General features: G+C 36.6%; 1 protein-coding gene across 5 annotated transcripts in view; it reads right to left on the bottom strand.

The window, feature by feature from the left end:
- LOC105048976 (uridine kinase-like protein 3) overlaps nt 1-17104 on the bottom strand; it is a 76837-nt gene that overhangs the window by 41763 nt on the left and 17970 nt on the right. For all 5 annotated transcript variants that reach the window (XR_012142856.1, XM_073261081.1, XM_073261083.1 and 2 more), the window contains 5 exons: nt 16316-16407; nt 13829-13898; nt 5771-5886; nt 4952-5048; nt 2935-3014 (listed from right to left, as the gene is read on the bottom strand). Coding sequence is in view for 4 of the 5 variants with exons in the window: in XM_073261081.1 (XP_073117182.1) it covers nt 2935-3014; nt 4952-5048; nt 5771-5886; nt 13829-13898; nt 16316-16407 (455 nt within the window). In the remaining variant the exon portion in view is untranslated. The remainder of the gene's footprint in view (nt 1-2934; nt 3015-4951; nt 5049-5770; nt 5887-13828; nt 13899-16315; nt 16408-17104) is intronic.

Genomic DNA, 17104 nt, shown 5'->3' with positions numbered 1-17104 from the left:
AAATAGAGGCGGATGCTCCTGTTTTGTGTTCCTTTTTTTGGAGGGGATATCGGGTGAAGTTCACAATCCGATATCCCTAAAAAAAGTATGAAGCTGGGACGTTCGCCCCAAATTCGATGCCCTCTAGCAGCCTCAACGGACCTCTAGAGACTCTCTCCCTCTCCCCTCCTTCCCTCCTCTCTTTCTCTCTCTTTTCTTTCCTTCTCCCTCCCCCCTCCTCGCTAGCCCCCAATGGGCGCAGTGGCCCTCCAACAGCCCTCCAATGGCCTCTAGAGTCTCTCTATCCCTATCCCTCTCCTTCCCTCCCCCCTCTCTTTCTTTTTGTCTCTTTCCTTCTTTCTCTCCCTCCCTTATTTCGAATGTTGAAACCATCCAGGTCTGCCAATGATATGATTTGGCATGCCCCAAACCACATGATTCGGGATGGTTCCACCTTCTAATGTGAGATATATGTGTTATTCATTCATGCTATTATGGTTAGGCTCTTTGTTTCAAACAAAACAGGAGAACCAGATGGCGGAGCCCTTCCTCTACCCCTCCACAACCCTCCGCCGGCCTCCTCCCTCTCCCTCCCTTCCTCCCTCTCCCTCTCCTACACCCTCTCCCTCTTTTCCTCTCTCCCATTCTCTCTCCCCGCCTCCGTCGGTACCTCAAATGAAAGGGAAGAAACAAGCTGGTCTGCATTCGGTACAGCTTGGTATGCCCCGAACTAAATGGTTCAAGGAGATATGGCAAACCTAGGTGCAGGCCCTCCTATGTCGCCACCAAAACACTCTACATAACACCTAGGCCAATTAGCAAGTGTCTGTTGGAACCATACTAGGGCTTATATTGGTCGAAAACAGATTTAGTACAATACAAGTCTACATAGTATCGTGCCAAGGCATATTGAAGTAGGGAGAGGGAGGAAGAGCGAAAGGGAGGGAGGATGGGAGAGAGGGGGAAGGCTTACCAACAGACTGCATGATAGCATCATAGATGGCGAGTGAGCAAGTGTCCAATGAAAAGAGAGAGGGAGGGGAGAGAAAGGAAGGGAGGCTTACCAGCTACCACATCATGGAGTCAAAGAGGGTGGAGCGACGGACTGGTGATGGCATTGTGGCTCAAAGGGGGGGACACAAGCGATGCCCAGTATGGGGAGTGAGGGAGGGAGGGAGAGAGCAACAAAGCCCTTAAAGACTCTCAAACCATCAAAGGAGGGGGGTGAGATTTTATAACTGAACCGGCCCACCTTGCTGAATCATCCCTACTTGGTGTCAATTCGGTTTGGTATGAACAGAATCGTCTGATTTGGGTCATTTTGGTGATCTTTGTTCTTAAGAAATTGCTGCAAATAGCAAAATGAAAGAAAAGAAGCAAGGTAGAGAGAGAAGAGAGCTGAAGAGAAAAAGAGATGAGAGAGAGAGAAATTTAGTTGTAACAACAAAGGTTTTAAATCTCATGGGATGAAGGTGTCTCGACACCTCCATAGAATGAGACACTCCGCTGTCCCGCCCTATCCCGATAATAGTCCCGTCATGCATCTCAGTAGATATTTTTCTTCTCTCCCCTTCTGCTTTCATTTCTTTTCTTTTTCCTTGTCTTCCTTCTTTTCTTTTCTTTTTTTCTTCTATCTTCTTTTCTTTTCTTTTTCTTTCATTTTCTTTTCCCTTCCTTTCTTTTTTATCCTTTTTCTTATTCTTTCTCTTAACTTTCTTCCTTCTTTCCTTTCTTTTCTTCTTCTTTCCTTTCAGTTTTTTCCTTTCTTCATCTTCCTTTCTTTCTTTCCTCTTTCTTCTTCTCTCCTTGCATGGATGGGTTTCAGAGTCCCAACCTTATCTCAGTCCCATTTTCTCATAGGAATGGAATGGGATAGCCGGCATGCCCTTCATCCCGCCAGAACATAAAACCTTGGGAACAACTAAGAAGTTCTCCTAGTCATCAGCTAGTTTATAGCTTTATACTGGTTATAATGAACATTAAAATCTCACTAAAATTTATATTTCTTAATCTATGATCATATTTAAATTTCTTATTTCTCTTAGCCTAAACTTAATCTATGTTTATATTTCCTGAAATCTCATTATCTTCTAACTCATCAACCCAAATGCCAACCAAAACGTAGACACTAACCCTTCCTCACCCTCTTGGTGTTACTGTATATAATTGCAAAAATGTCAATGGTCTCTATACAATCATTTAATTCACCCTATTTTTGTCCACCCATTAATTTCGTTCTGCAAGTAATCAACCTTTTCCAATGTTGGGAATTCATGTCCACTAGTCTGCATCCTTTCCAAAAGTTTTCATTGATTTATAAAGCATGAAAAGTAAACTCTGCTGTAAAAGATAAAAGATAAGAGTTAGAAATCCTAAGATTGATAAATCAAAAAATAAGAATTAAAAATTTAAAATTGATTAATATGACACATACGTAGACTTAACAAGTAAACAAGCAGCGCTCTTATCAAATTTTGGCAGGCATGGGCAAGACTAAATTCTTTGCAATAAATTTTATGAACTAGTTGTAAAAGCACAAAGAATCATTTCTTAGCAATGCTGTTGCTGGAATAAAATCTCATATTCATGTACAATATATGGTCCTTTTTTTCTGATGAATGCTTCATGTAACCAAAGTATCTTGGATTTGTTCATAACTAGTAAAATTTTATTTTCACTCTCTTCGACACAGCTAATCAAGAAAAATAAATCACTGAAAGGCATAAGTGAATCTAGGAAGATACTACAGATCACGCAAATATATACTAGACTTGCAAATCTTACATGTCAATTTGATGCAGCATATATTAAGTCAAAACAATTGTTAATATGCCACTACTCGCTAGTAAAACTACACTAGATAAAACCAAAAAAATAATGATAAATGTTCAATGTAATGGCAAAATATGATAGAACTATTTCGCAAAAAATTCGGTATATTAAGAATTATGTAACCTGGTCTAGTACTGTTCTGATATCTCTACTCTTGTCAACAGTATCACGTCGTATCCGCCTTGCCAACCGTATATCAGCATCTGCCAGAGAATAACCAAAATGAGAACAATACCAACTCTACTGAAGAGACCTGGTGAAGTAATAAACCACACAAATAATTGCTAAGATGATCCTAAGTGCTAAGATTATCTAAGTTAGATATAGTAATTGAATATTTATACTCAGTATATGTCGCACTTATCATTCATATTTCATAAACATACATGACATGAGCGCTGCTGCAGCGCCATGATGTGTCTTTGATGAAAAGTGCTCACAGTAAGAAATTCTGAAAACTGAAGTGTCTGGGCAACATTTGTTGGAGGTATTTCATTAGAGTTACAAGAAATATAACGAGAGTAGTTGTAATAGGCATCTTGTAATTCTCAGATTACTGGTTGACATATAGGGGATGCTTGGTTCGTGACCGGAATCGGAATCGGAATCGGAATGGCTTGGAATCAAAATCGAAATCGGAATGGCCAATTCCCTTGAAGCGCTTGGTTCATGACCGGAATCGGAATCGGAATCAGAATTAGAATGAAAATTTGAATCCATAGAGGAGAGTAGGGATTGAGTTCTATATACATTGAGCCATTCCCATTCTATCCTGGAATCGAAATCGGAATAGACTCCTCCCAATCAAACTGTTGGAATGAGAGTCACCCATTCCGATTCCGATTCTAGACCCCCACTCCCCCCAACCAAGCAACCCGATAGTGTATTGATTGGGAAAATTAGAGGTCCTTAGATGGTACTGTTCCAGTACCTTGACACAAGTGGTCAGAAAACTTGCATATAGATGTTAATGCATAAGAAGCAAACTGACTTAAAGCCTAATGGTGGGATCCCTCTTCCATTAAGGAGCAGGTTCCACATTCGGCTTCAGGAGGTGTTTCCTCAGTGCTTGACAAGGGAAACTCTTTCATAATTTTTTCAAAATGATTGGTGATGCTCCCAAAATTATTCTCAAAGAAGAAGAAATGCCTAGGAAAAAAATCCCCCTTCACATGCACAATCTAATGGCCTGTGCATAATCTGGCGAACAAGAACAGTGCATTTAGCGATCTTAAACTTAGAGTTAGAGGTATTCTAAATCTCTGTAGATATTGCACATTGTCAGAGATGCAACTAAAAATTGAATTTCTAATCTATTTTAAGGTTCCTTTTTCCATTACTCTCCCATTTCATCTTCTGTCCATCGCTCTATCTTCCATGCTAGCATGCACTGATCTTTCATCCACCAGTGAACTCCAGCATATAGATTTTCACCTTTCCATACATCTATGATGGTTATATGCAACCTAATAGACTTAATGGGATAAAATAGAACCGTTAATGTCTTGCATGACTTAGTGTAATGATAGTAATAAGTTAGAATCAGTATCCGTAAAACCTATTGCATGATCATGCCTAGTGAAAACTACATAAAGGAAAAATTCATTGCGCGTTATTATGTTCAGTCATGGTAAGACTAAATTCCTGGATAAATAAATGGAAGCAAAATTTGCTGTACCGATTGGTACCATACCATACCGATACCAAACCAATCATTACCATACCATACTGCCACCGAGCTAGTATGCAATCTTGTACCATAGGGACACTTGGTATGTCTCGCCCTCTCGTACTGTACCATATGCCAACACTGTAAAAAGATGGTACTGGTACCGAGATGGCGAACCTTGAATGAAAGTTTATAATTTTCAAGTTGGAATAAAGGCCAAGGATTTCATTGATCATAATATGAGATGAGTGTACTCACAAAAATGTTCCACATGTTGCTGACAAGAAAATAGGCTTGTAGCAATTAAGTTACAGCGATCATTCATGAAGAGGAGAAATAGCAAAAGGGTGTTTTGTTCATTTAAACATGCATGCCTGGAAGTAGTTATGTCACTCATGGTGCGTGTATAGCATTTTACAAACACATAAGTCTATATAAACATACAGATATGCATGGGAGAAAGGAAATAACCTGTATCTACAAAGATCTTTATGTTCATCAATTCTCGAACCCGTGGATCATGGAATATTAAAATCCCTTCCAAAATGATTACATCTGAAGGATTAACCTGACAAATTATCACGAAAGTTGGGAAAAGTAATTAAAAAATGCAAAACAAATCATCTGAGAAGACAACGAAAATGCATACAAACATGTGGCCCAAAATATATGAAAAACATATAGACATTGGCAATACTTGAGTTATATAGAACAAGAAAACATACCAAAGCAGATTCCAACCATTTCAAAGCAATATAAATTACCAGATTGGCAACAATTCATATCAAACCATCAAGTACTTCTGTACAGAATCAAGATGCAAGTGAACATCAAGAATTAATAATTAAGAGGAAAAAAAAAAAGAAATGTTCCGGTTCATATTCATGCATATCTGAAATTATATCTTGAATATTATGACATATGATATATTTTTTAGGAGCAGAAATTAGCTTAATTAGAAAAAGTCCATTGGCATTTTTGTCAGATAAGTGCAGAGAGGTTATGCTGTAAACATATGCAAAGAAAGGTGAAACTGATATTTTAACAGACAATTCATGAAAAAATGGTGTTTTTATGAAATATATTTTTAAAAACACAAATATATAAAAACAAAAATATATAAAATTCCATACAGAACAAGTGAAACTTCTTATAAAATAAGACTTTTAATAATATATAGTGCAGTTCCAGGTTTTTCATATTATAAATGTGCACATAAGAATATGAATTACAACTATTCCGAAAGTCCAATGTATCTTTCTTTACAAATAAAAGAAAAGTTAAATGTACCTTTCGTGCTGGCAGTATATTCCTATGAGTTTTGAAATCATAGTTAGGGATATTAACAGCCAGCCCGCTTTTCAAGTCTTCCATACAGGAAAGCAATTTTTCAGTGTCAAAGGCATCTAGCATTCAAAGCAGATATTTCATAAGTAACTTGATATGACAAATCAAGTTGCCTGCTATATAAGATTAATACTCGGAACTACAGCATGTAATCACACATAAAGACACTTAAAAGGCATTAAGTTTTTAAATAATAAAAGAAAATTAACTGATATTGAGAAAATGAATACCAATCCAATACAATGAGCTACAGCCATAAAAGAAGTAGACTAAGATCTCCAAGCCTTTGAAAAAAGATCCCTTAAAACCGCAAACCTTAAATACAAACTGATGTCAAGCATCCTCGTGTATGGAAGCAACTCAGATCATCTGACTCTAGGTTCAACTAATGAGATCATTAAAATCAACCAAGAAAGAACAAGTAGATTTCCACTTCTTTCCCTTTTATGATATTAGTTCTCAAGCAACTAGATAATACACAAGAACAGACAAAGTTAAAAAGGGATGCTCCAATCTGAGATAAAAGCTTAACAAATGGAGGATTAACCATCAAGTGATTGAAATTAGAGCTGATGCTATAGTCACAAGCAATGAAAACAAACTATTGCCGAGGTAAAAAGAAGGCTCATGTTGCTGGAGATGGGTCAAATCAGAGCTGCAAACCTCAAAAAACCTGGATAGAATTTATGAGGTAAATTTTTAGATGACAGAGAGATATTGCCAAATGCAATCCTAAACAGAGCAAAAGTCTCTACATCTGTCTTTCACCCTACCTCAGTATGATGTAAGCAGGCGAGGGGAGGTCTTAATAATTGGATCAAGTATTCAAGTTAAAGTTAGTACTTAGTAGAAATGTACCTAGTACAGGAAGGCTACAACATAAGCTTTGAAGTTAGGAACGTCAAGCGTCCTTTTTTCTAAGGGAAAAAATTGCTGGAAAATATGCTTTATATAATTAACCCAATTAAAACTTTAAAATTTCAATTAAAAATGTCCAATCCTAGCATGGGAGCTAGAGGATTGAATCCATGGTGTAGAGGAAAAAGCTCTTTTAGTTTATGTAACACCACAAGTATGCTTTATATACAGTAATCCAGATTCACTGGTTCAGACAAGGAGAAAGGAATTCATAAGAAGTAACTATATGTAGTATTCAGTCACAATGTTTCATATCTGCAGATGGTTGTACACGTAAGACATGTATCATGGTCTCATTGATATATTTCATATTAAGTTTATCAAGTCTGCAATATTTAATGAGTAGATTTGTTGGATGGAATGACCACTCAACTAAGATCATAGGATTGCATAATTTAAAAGAGGGAGCTTGCATGATAGTGAGATGAGAAATCCATACATGGTTTGATCGAATTGGATGTACAGGAAAATTATTGAAGACATGCAGGACACAAAGTAAGAACATGTTTGAGTATGGCACGTATGATTGACTTTAGAGTTGTTCAAATTGAACTCTTTGGCTACTTAAATCAGATATACTTGTAAATAAACTAGTTATAGTGCACATGCAAAGCCCATGGTACTTAAAAATTTTAGATATAAGGTAAGTTTTCTAAAAAAAATATGCATGAATTTTGCACTAATATGTCTCTTTTCATGAAATTTTTCCAAGATTTACATTCTTTTGTTTTGCTATGTTTTAAAAAATTGTTTAAGATTTACGTGCTATATTATATTTTTTCCCAAATATTGTTTTTTTAATTTTGCTATTCCCAACAAAATATTATGAATTTGGACCATTGGAAGATGTAGGTCTTCTATCATGATAGAATCATAGAAATCCCAGGACTATTCCATCTCAAACTTGAACAACATCAATGTGTTTTCTTTATTTTAGATCTTCAACAAAGTAATGTGATTGCAGTTATTTTTGAAGTTGAAAAGTAGGAAATTCAGCCATTTTTATATAGTTTAATGATTAATCATTTTTAATATTGCTGTACGAGTCAAAATTCGCTGAATGGATATCAGATGGGGTGCCAGCCGATGACCAATTCAGCATAGTACAGGTTTGTACCATGCCACTCGGTTGCATACTAACACAAGAAGAGCCAAAGAGGGGGCGGAGGGAGAAGGAGAGAGAGGGTGGGAGAGGGAGAGGAAGGGGAAGAGAGAGGGGGAGAAAGAGGGCTAGAAAGCCCTCCTCATCACATTGGCAAGGGGTGCCCTTTTTTCTTTTTTGCGAAAATTTTGAATTGAAGTCGGCAAATTCCCTGACTTCAATTCAAAATTTCAAAAAAAAAATTATCAAGTATCCCTTATTTCAAAATAGGGACAACCCCCTGCGGATGAGACACTTTCTCTCAGACACTCTATCTCTCCCCCTCCCTCCATCTCTCACTTTTTTCCTCTTTATCATTCTCCCTCTCCCTCCTTTTTGAACCGATGGAGAGAACCATGCCAACAACTGATCGGTTTGGTTTAGTACACTTTGAACTAGCCAATTCAGCATAGTTCAGCAAACCGTGGTCAAAAATAGTGTTTTGGGACTCTCCTAATGGTTAATACAATCAAGAGGTATTTTCATTATTTTGATTTCCCAGTTTTTGTTAGGTTCTATTTGGAACAGATTTTGGGCCGTTTGAACCCTCAGTCCTATTTGTAAAAATATCAATGTTGGGAGTGGTTTGGATAAAGGCTATGTGGGTGTGGCATTAGGTGGGTTAGACGGTTTAGGTAAAGGCTATTTGGAACAAATTTTGGGCCGTTTGAACCCTCAGTCCTATTTGTAAAAATATCTATGTTGGGAGGAGCGGTTTGGATAAAGGCTATGTGGGTGTGGCATTAGGTGGGTTAGACAAGAAGTTTGAATTTTGAGACGAGAAGCTTCTCCAAGAAACCTTAAGCTTTAAAAGCTTACCAGGGTATCTCGCAAGGGTACTCTTCTCTCCTATCTATCTCTACAGTTGCTGCTCTCCCAGCAAGGGTTTCAAGCATTGAAAATGAGGGCATGAGGAGTAAATCATGTGGATCCTTCAAATTTCTCTATTGCTGTGCATACACAAGAAACCAGCATTCTGTCATTGTTACCTTTTCTTTTGTAAAGCTATTAAGCTCTACATTTTGGGTACTCTCTTGGATCCAAGAAAACACTGATCTTTGTGCTCTAAAGTTGATATTAGTTGTGATTTTAGTGGAAAAATTCTCTTTCCCGTTTTGGAATTGTTTTGTTCCCATGCTGTGCTGCAATTTATGAAAAATTCGTGGTTGCTATTTAGCGGAGTAATCTCTAGGATAGGTGGAATTAGCTTATTTTTTGTTATCAGTTTACTTCAACTATATAAATATAAATGCATATTTCTTTACTCCTTGATGGGAAGCCAACAATAAATCTTCTCGACCCAAACTTTTTGGTACATGCATAACCTAACACCAAGTATAAGTTAATGGATGCACCTCAAATAGGTTCAAAAGATTCACATAAAGATTCAAGGCAATTGGAAAGGTAAAAGGAACACATTTATTGTAACACCCTGAACCAAGATAGCAGATGCCTAAGCTGAGTTACTAAATCTTGGGGGGCCCAAGAAACCTATTTCTTATTTAACATACATTGCATTACATCTCATTGCACAACATAACATGAGCATACATTAAACTTTTAATTAGGCTAATGATAATGAGGTAGAGTTAGCATATGGGTTGTGATTTGAGAATGAGATAGAATGTGAGTAGTGTTAGTGGGAATAAAGGTATTCTAGGAGTTAGCATGCAAGCATTGCATAACTTAGAACTGAGTATGAAATTTCAAGAGTGATATATGGTAGAATCATGATAAAATGAGTGAAACATAAAATGGTATAATGTGGAGATGCCATGCCAATTACAAGAAGTACATAAAAATCATGTGAATGTATGGTGGGAAATAAATTGTGCATGGGTGGCAGTTTTGGAATTTTGTGTTAAAGTGAGGGGCAAAATGGTCTTTTCCCCAAAATTTACATATGTCCTCTTCCACCTTCACCTCTTTCCATTTTTATTTTGTGGTCAACATCTCCTTGTGCCATGCAGCTGCTTGCTTCTACTCACCCAAAGTCTGTCCACCACTTCCAATTTCTTTTCCTCTTTCATTTTCTTTCCTTCTAACAACAAAACCCAGCAGAGAGAGAGAGGAAAAGCTAAAGAAAACAGAAAGGAACAGCCTTAGTCTTGAGAAAACAAAGCTGAGACATCTTGGTTATTATCATTGAATTGAAGTTTGGAAGGTTGAGAAGAGGTGTTGGAGGATTTAGAGAAGACAGAATTCTGTTTGGTGATGTTTGGGTTGTTTCGGCAAAAGGGTAAGGATTTCCTCGCCAAATCTGTTTTTGATTTGAAGTTTTGGATGTCTAATACATGAATCATCATTTTTCTAATTAGGGTTATGTTTTAGGGTTTAGAATATTAGGTTAGTTGCTGCCTTGAGATTGTATTCAAGTAAGTTGTGATTGTTTAGGTTAAGGTGAGCTAGTTTGAATGAGGATTGTTGGAGGGGCTGGAATATGAACTTAGCTGCTGAAATATGTTGGTTTTTCATTGATTTATCAACATATCTAAATCAGAGCTGAATGTGAAGGATGAGATTATGGTGTGTGCAATTGGCATGAAGTGTAAAGGTTAGAATGAAGGGTGTGCTGTGTTGAGTGAACCGTTTGAGGGTTAAATTATGGTCATGTTAAGCTAAGCAGTGGGAAGGTTAAATAGGTATAAGAAAGAGAAATGAAATATAACAATGTGATATTAAATGCGTTAATGCCGTGAGGAAGAATCTAAGATACAATTGTGAGAATAGTTGAAAATTTAGCAATGGCAAATTGGTTAAGTTGGTGAAAGGTTAAATCAAATGGAAATGGACAAGCATGAGGCAAATCATGCATTCTTGCATTCATGCATCATATAGAGCATTGCATTGACCAAAGTGTATTTACAAATGTACGGGGGAAGAAAATAACCCTAGGGAAGCTTTTGGGGAAATGAGCACCTAGAAGACACAATAGTTAGTCTAATCGGTGAGTGGTCTTCTTTCTAATATCGGTGTTTTCTTATTTTATGATATTTTAGAAATGACTTATTTTAAATTGAGAAACTAGATTCGAGTTATGCTATATTTCTATACAAATGTGGAAACAGGCTGTGATGATTTGTTTAAGATTATGTTATAAATATATAAGTATATGTACATATATATGTGGTTTCAAAAATGGTTTGAGTAAGTTCACCACCACCCAGATAATCGATTGGGCAATCACGTGAAGAGGCTGCCTATGGGAATGATCAACCTATAGTGTGTGCCGCCCGTGATAGAATTATAAAGACAGAAGCCCAGTGGGGCAATTCACCAAGCTACGCAGAAAGGGCTGCCCATGGGAATGGTATCCAATGGAGCAGAGTCGCCCGTAGCCAGAATAGCACCCAATAGATCAGAGAATTAAAGAAGTCAACATGCACGTCTGACAAGCAAAGAATGGTTTTATGATATGCTCATGAAACTTTTATTATCAAAGCTTGTGAAGTATTATAGCATTTTTGATAGAATAAACTTAAAGAATATTTTATGGGGTTGTTATTTTTTATTTATGGTATGCATGGTCTGAAAAGTTTATGAAGTATGAAGGAAAAAAAATTTTAGCTAAGTTTTATAATATTATATTTTAAACCATCCTGCTTCCTCAATTATTAGACCGATGATCATTCACTGGGACATAAGTCTCATCACTCCACTTATTTTTGTAGACTTGAGGCGTACTTGAGCATGCTAGTGGATTGCACTATATCATCAGCATTCAGCACTAGTCAAGGTTGGGCCACTTTAGCTCTGAGAGGTGCTTTTGGGATTGTCAATATGTATAGAGTGTTGCATGTACGTTGTAAGACTTAATATATAGAAGTTGAATATAAGATGTTTTGAATGATATTGAACAGAGTAAAGTGTTATACATATCTGTGAGATAAATAAGATTATGGGTTTTTTTTACGGATTGAGACAGAATGATCTAAATTACAGCAAGCTATGCCAGACGACCAGGATTTACTAGTAGCTTGTGATTCCGGGCACAAGATGCTGGTAAAACTCTACTCGGCTGTCATACCCTTGCTCGGTCAAGGGGGAAGGGTGTGACATTTATATTATTCATAAATTCATAATATGAAAAAGCATATTTTACGGTGAACATTTCTTATCTGTACCAAATTTTGCATAAGGAAGAATATTCAGCAAGGCCTTCATAGTTTTGTCGTTGTTGTGGCTTATGAAAGCAAAGAAAAAGAGCCTAATAAAAGATGTCAAATCTATGTTTCACACATAATATACTAAGCTTGCATTCATCATTTAACTATTTATATTTCCTTTTCAATATCTAAGCAGTTTCTTTGCAAAGTACTTTACCAAGCAGCTGACCAAGAAAGACTAGTGTTCAGGTGCTTTCTCATAATGCCCCTTCTAGCACATAAATGGACCTCAACTCATTCTCTGGCTCTCTGCAATCCAATCTAAGGCCAGAATTCGACTTCCACCAAAGGTTGGTAGTTCTCATATGGGGCAATGTAGAAAGGTTTCTTTTCCCATGAAACATCACTTCTAGCTACTGGGAGAGGGACTGAAATAAATTCTCCATGGCATGGTCCAAAGTTAGAAATCCACTCCCATCAGAAACCGAAACAAGTTTGTAAATGTACATGAAGATATGTATTCACAGGAAAGATGCATCTAAGATGGAAAGCGCTGTCGCTATGACCTCTCGATCTCACATTATGCAAGCTACAATATGAGGATTTGATGTATTGGTAGACACAAATTGCAACCAATGAGCATGATTGTGAGTTGTATGAGGCAACTGATTCACCAAGACCTCATATATTCTTCACTGTAAAGGTATGGTTTGTCAATGTAATAGTTAACAAGTGATCAGGTTGGAAGCACATAAAGCACATCCGCACAGGACAATCCCTAGTGGTGCATGTTGAACAAGGAATATGAGACAGCACTGCACGAATGATTAATTTGATCAAATGATCATCTCTGACACGTTGATAGCAGTGCAGACTGAAGCAAAAATATGATATGGATATTTCAGTTTGAGCAAAATTAGCCCATGAACCAACCTAAACTGGTTGATTCAAGCCTATTTTTGGTTTTCGTTCTTGCCAATCCAATATTGAACTCATCATATTTCTTTTTTTTCCATTTCTTCTTAACCAAATTATGTAACACTCATATTTTCAGTCCATCTAAACGATTGAGAAAGTAATAACTACAATTTTGAATCAAAAAAATAGGGCTAAAATTTGCACAGTTCTTGTAGATTTCAGTGCCATCTAATTTTCAATTAAGTGTCAAGCCTGAGCTTCTTTTCCAATTTTAAATAGCATGTTGTATTAGTATGAATTATTATTTTTCAATTTAAATATATGTAGAAGTACCAAATTTAAATATATTTTAAATTACTTGCTGATGACAAGGATGGGAATGTTAGGTTTAGGATTTGGATTCAAGAAATGGGCAAGAGCATTAGGGTATTGGGCAAACGTTACACCAAAGATGTCACACGGCATTGATTTCTTCGTTTAGTGAACCACCAATTCCTAACGTAAGTTAGCAGTCCTGTTAAAACTGAATAATGTAACCACATTTAATCAAGCTGAAACATTGTTTTTATCGCAGTATATTGACAAGGTAGTCTAGGTAGCATGATTGCAGGGACGTAATATGAGTGAGGATAAAAATTGCATTTATGGATTTATGTTAGTTAGCCTACCCATGTAGATTGTAGGTACATATGAATTATATATTCATTAGAAGTATTTATTAAGGTTCTTTCTGACCATATTACAGCTGTGGGCTAAAGATGAAAAATAGGTGAAAAGGATGGTTGATGATTAATAAAATGTTACTAAATTAAATGGAAATAAGAGAAAACTATGACTTATTTAGTAATGTGAATGAAAAGGTTACATGTAATCAATGCCATAATTCTCTGTAGTTAAATTCTTCAACAATAAACATACCGGGATGATCAAAGTTATATTCATGAACTCGAGCCATTTCCTCTTTTGACAAATTGTAGTAAAAGGATTCCTGTGTTATCAAGACAGGAGTAGATTAATTTATATCATAACCAAAGACTTTGTCAATTGTTACTGTATTCATCTCTATCACATATGGCAAATGAAAAATACATGCCAAAATATATTCATGAGAATGTAAGATAAAGTATCTAATAACTTCATAGTAATTTGTTTGTCCCCAAAATATACCAAATAAATCTTAAATAATTCCATGAGAAAAGCATATTAGTACCTAATTCATGCTTATCTTTTTTAAATTAATCCATGTCATGGAATGTGGTACCATCTCGAACCACCCAGTTCGGGATATACCGAGCCATACCAAGGGCAGACCAGCAATGGTTTCACCCCTCAGTTCATGAAACCGGCAAGGGAGGCGGAGAGGAGAAGGAAAGAAAAGAAGAGAGGAAGAGAGAGGGAAAGAGGGGGAGGGAGGAAGGGACGGGGAGAGGATTTTCAAGCCCCCTCTCCTCCAGCCATGGCATGATGAAATAGAGAAAAAGGGCCCCCCTATTTCATTTTGAAACAGGGGCTCCACCCTGTTACGCTGCAGTGGGGGGCTCGAAAACCCTCTCCCCCTCTCGGCCTCTCTCTCCCTCCCTCTCTCTCTTTTCCTCTCTTTCTTTCTCCCTCTCTCCTTCCCTCTTCAGCTCCTCTTTGCCAGTATGCCATGAGTTGGCACAGCACGACACCGTACTATACCATACTGCTAGTATAGGTCTCAATACCGGTTCTGCCAACCTTGATCCATGTAAAATTTTTAGTAGTAGTGCATGCATTTTAACTAGTTTACTATATAAGTGATGTAATGTTATATGAATCAACAATATATACCAGCTGGTACAAGCATACGATACTGAGCCGATATGGTACTGCTACCATATAAGGGCCTAGCACACCCCTACCAACATATGGTACAAGCATTGTACTGACTCCAATAGTATACCATGTATTTAATATGGGGCCACTACCAAACTTTACCAACTCATATCAATAAAATATTGATAAGGGTCTTGTGCCTACACTAAAAACATTGATATGAACTTATATATAGAAGTATATGATTAAAGAAGTTTGGTTGTTTCCAAGGATAAGATATTCCAAAAGAAGTAGCAATAGGTACAATGAAATCAGACCTACTTGTAAGGGTGTCAATTAGTTGAATATGGGTCAAGCATAACCAACCTTCTTCAGCAGGACTGACCCCACAATTTAGTCCTCAACATAACAAAGTCAGGTCCAGTGAAACTTTCAACTAGGCCCAAAATGTTATTTCAGGCCCAAAAGGGTTGCATAGCCACCGAGCGAGCCCCTTGGCATCTTAGTTTATGAGCTCAAGTGACATAATGGATGCTTATAGTAAAGGGTCATGAAGAAGGAGATTATGGCAAGTGCCACTTAAAGGAATGAAGCAATTTAAGTTGATGTGAGCAAAGTCAGAGATTAAGAATTTCTTCTACTTCCATTTTACTATAAGTCAGAAATCAACCTCTAACATTGTTTCAAACTTCTGCATAAATTTTCTCACAAGCTCCATTCATGTTACATTAAAACTTCCCTCCCTCACATACAACCTTCAGTACAAATTAACTTCCCTCTTCTTATAAGAACCCTCAAATCTTTGTCATACATGCCCATACCATCTCAATCGACTCTAAATTAATTTATCCTCAATTCTGCAACCCCAAAGGTTCCTTTGATATAATCCAACCAAGTTTTCAACCTTTACCATGCATCTACTTTAGTGTTCTCATTTTTGATACACAACTAATTTTCCTAAACCCCCTTGATTGCCCAACATTCTAGGCATACATTATTTGTAGATTTGCAGGCCCTGTTATCATTCTATAAAACTTCCCTTTATAACTCCAAGTGTTGATCACATAATACCCCTAAAGCACCTATCCACTACACCCAAGCAGCTCTAATACTGTTGCTTTCTTCATCTATCTCTCATTACTCGGTATCATAAATCTCAAATAATGAAATTCATTACTTCATGGTATCTCTTATCCATTAATTTTAATTGGACCTCATCTTCATTTCTATTTACGTTTTGCAAATAAAATTTTATTCTACAAACCAACTTCAGTTTATAATTATGTTACTCCAGGACTTGCTATGATATTCTGTCTTCAGTAAGCAGATAATACAATTGCAGTGTACTTTTTCACTGTTCATATAAAACAGATGAAATAAATTTAAATAGATTTAAATTGCACCATTTGAAAATAGTTAGTCTTGGTATATCATTCCGCAGATGATATAGTTGCTGCAACAGAATCACATGTATTTTTCAACTAGAAACCTTTTCTAAGTGATGCTCGAAACAATAAAGAGTCATTCTTGAGCTCTCACATTCCATATCCATTTTAGATATTTAGATCAACTAAAGAACTTATCAAAAAATTTGGCACAATGGTTTACCTGGCTCACAAGGACAGCACGCTGGTCATGAAGTTGCTCAATGATCATATCACAGACAGTCGTCTTTCCTGAAGCTGAACCACCAGCAACACCTGTAGATGGTTTACAAACCATATTTTGAATGAAATTCAAGAGATTGAAGTGCTCAATTTTCAGTAATTTGCAAAGTGAAAAAGTAATAGCAATTGCTCCAATATAGTAAGGATACACACACACACACACACACACACACACACACACATACATATATATATATACATATATATATATGCATAAAAATATACACACACATCTATGTATAAATTGGTACCGGGAAACCATGTTAAAACAAAAGCTGCCAAGATGTCATGAATGAAAATGCTAGGATGAACATTCAAGACAGCCATTTAAAATTTTCCACTTCCAAGGCATGGCTATGAAACTTTAGAAAATAGAAATTTGTTCATAATAAAAAATACAATCAGTAAAATTTAACGAGGATTATTGGATAAGATCAAATCTAGGAGACTTAAATGTTCTGTAGACTTGTTCATAAAGACTATTGATGATGGTTGCGAGTTTGTAAATCAAGAAACATTCCACAAGGCAATGACACAAGCTGACTGACCTTCATAAGGAATACTAGAGATGTAATGAACCAGATAGCCCGACTCATTGTCAAATTCATATTTGGTCTTTAAAGCACATTGCTACATCAAGAGCATAAATAATCCTCAAAGGTTGGCTTGATTAGGTCCGGATTAGGTTAGGTTCCTCTGCAACTTTATAACATTCATGATTTTTAAGTAA

This window comes from Elaeis guineensis, chromosome 7 (genome assembly GCF_000442705.2).
Source record: "Elaeis guineensis isolate ETL-2024a chromosome 7, EG11, whole genome shotgun sequence".
NCBI lineage: Eukaryota > Viridiplantae > Streptophyta > Magnoliopsida > Arecales > Arecaceae > Elaeis > Elaeis guineensis.
Note: the sequence above shows the minus strand (reverse complement) of the source record. Positions and strands in the feature narration are given on the sequence as shown.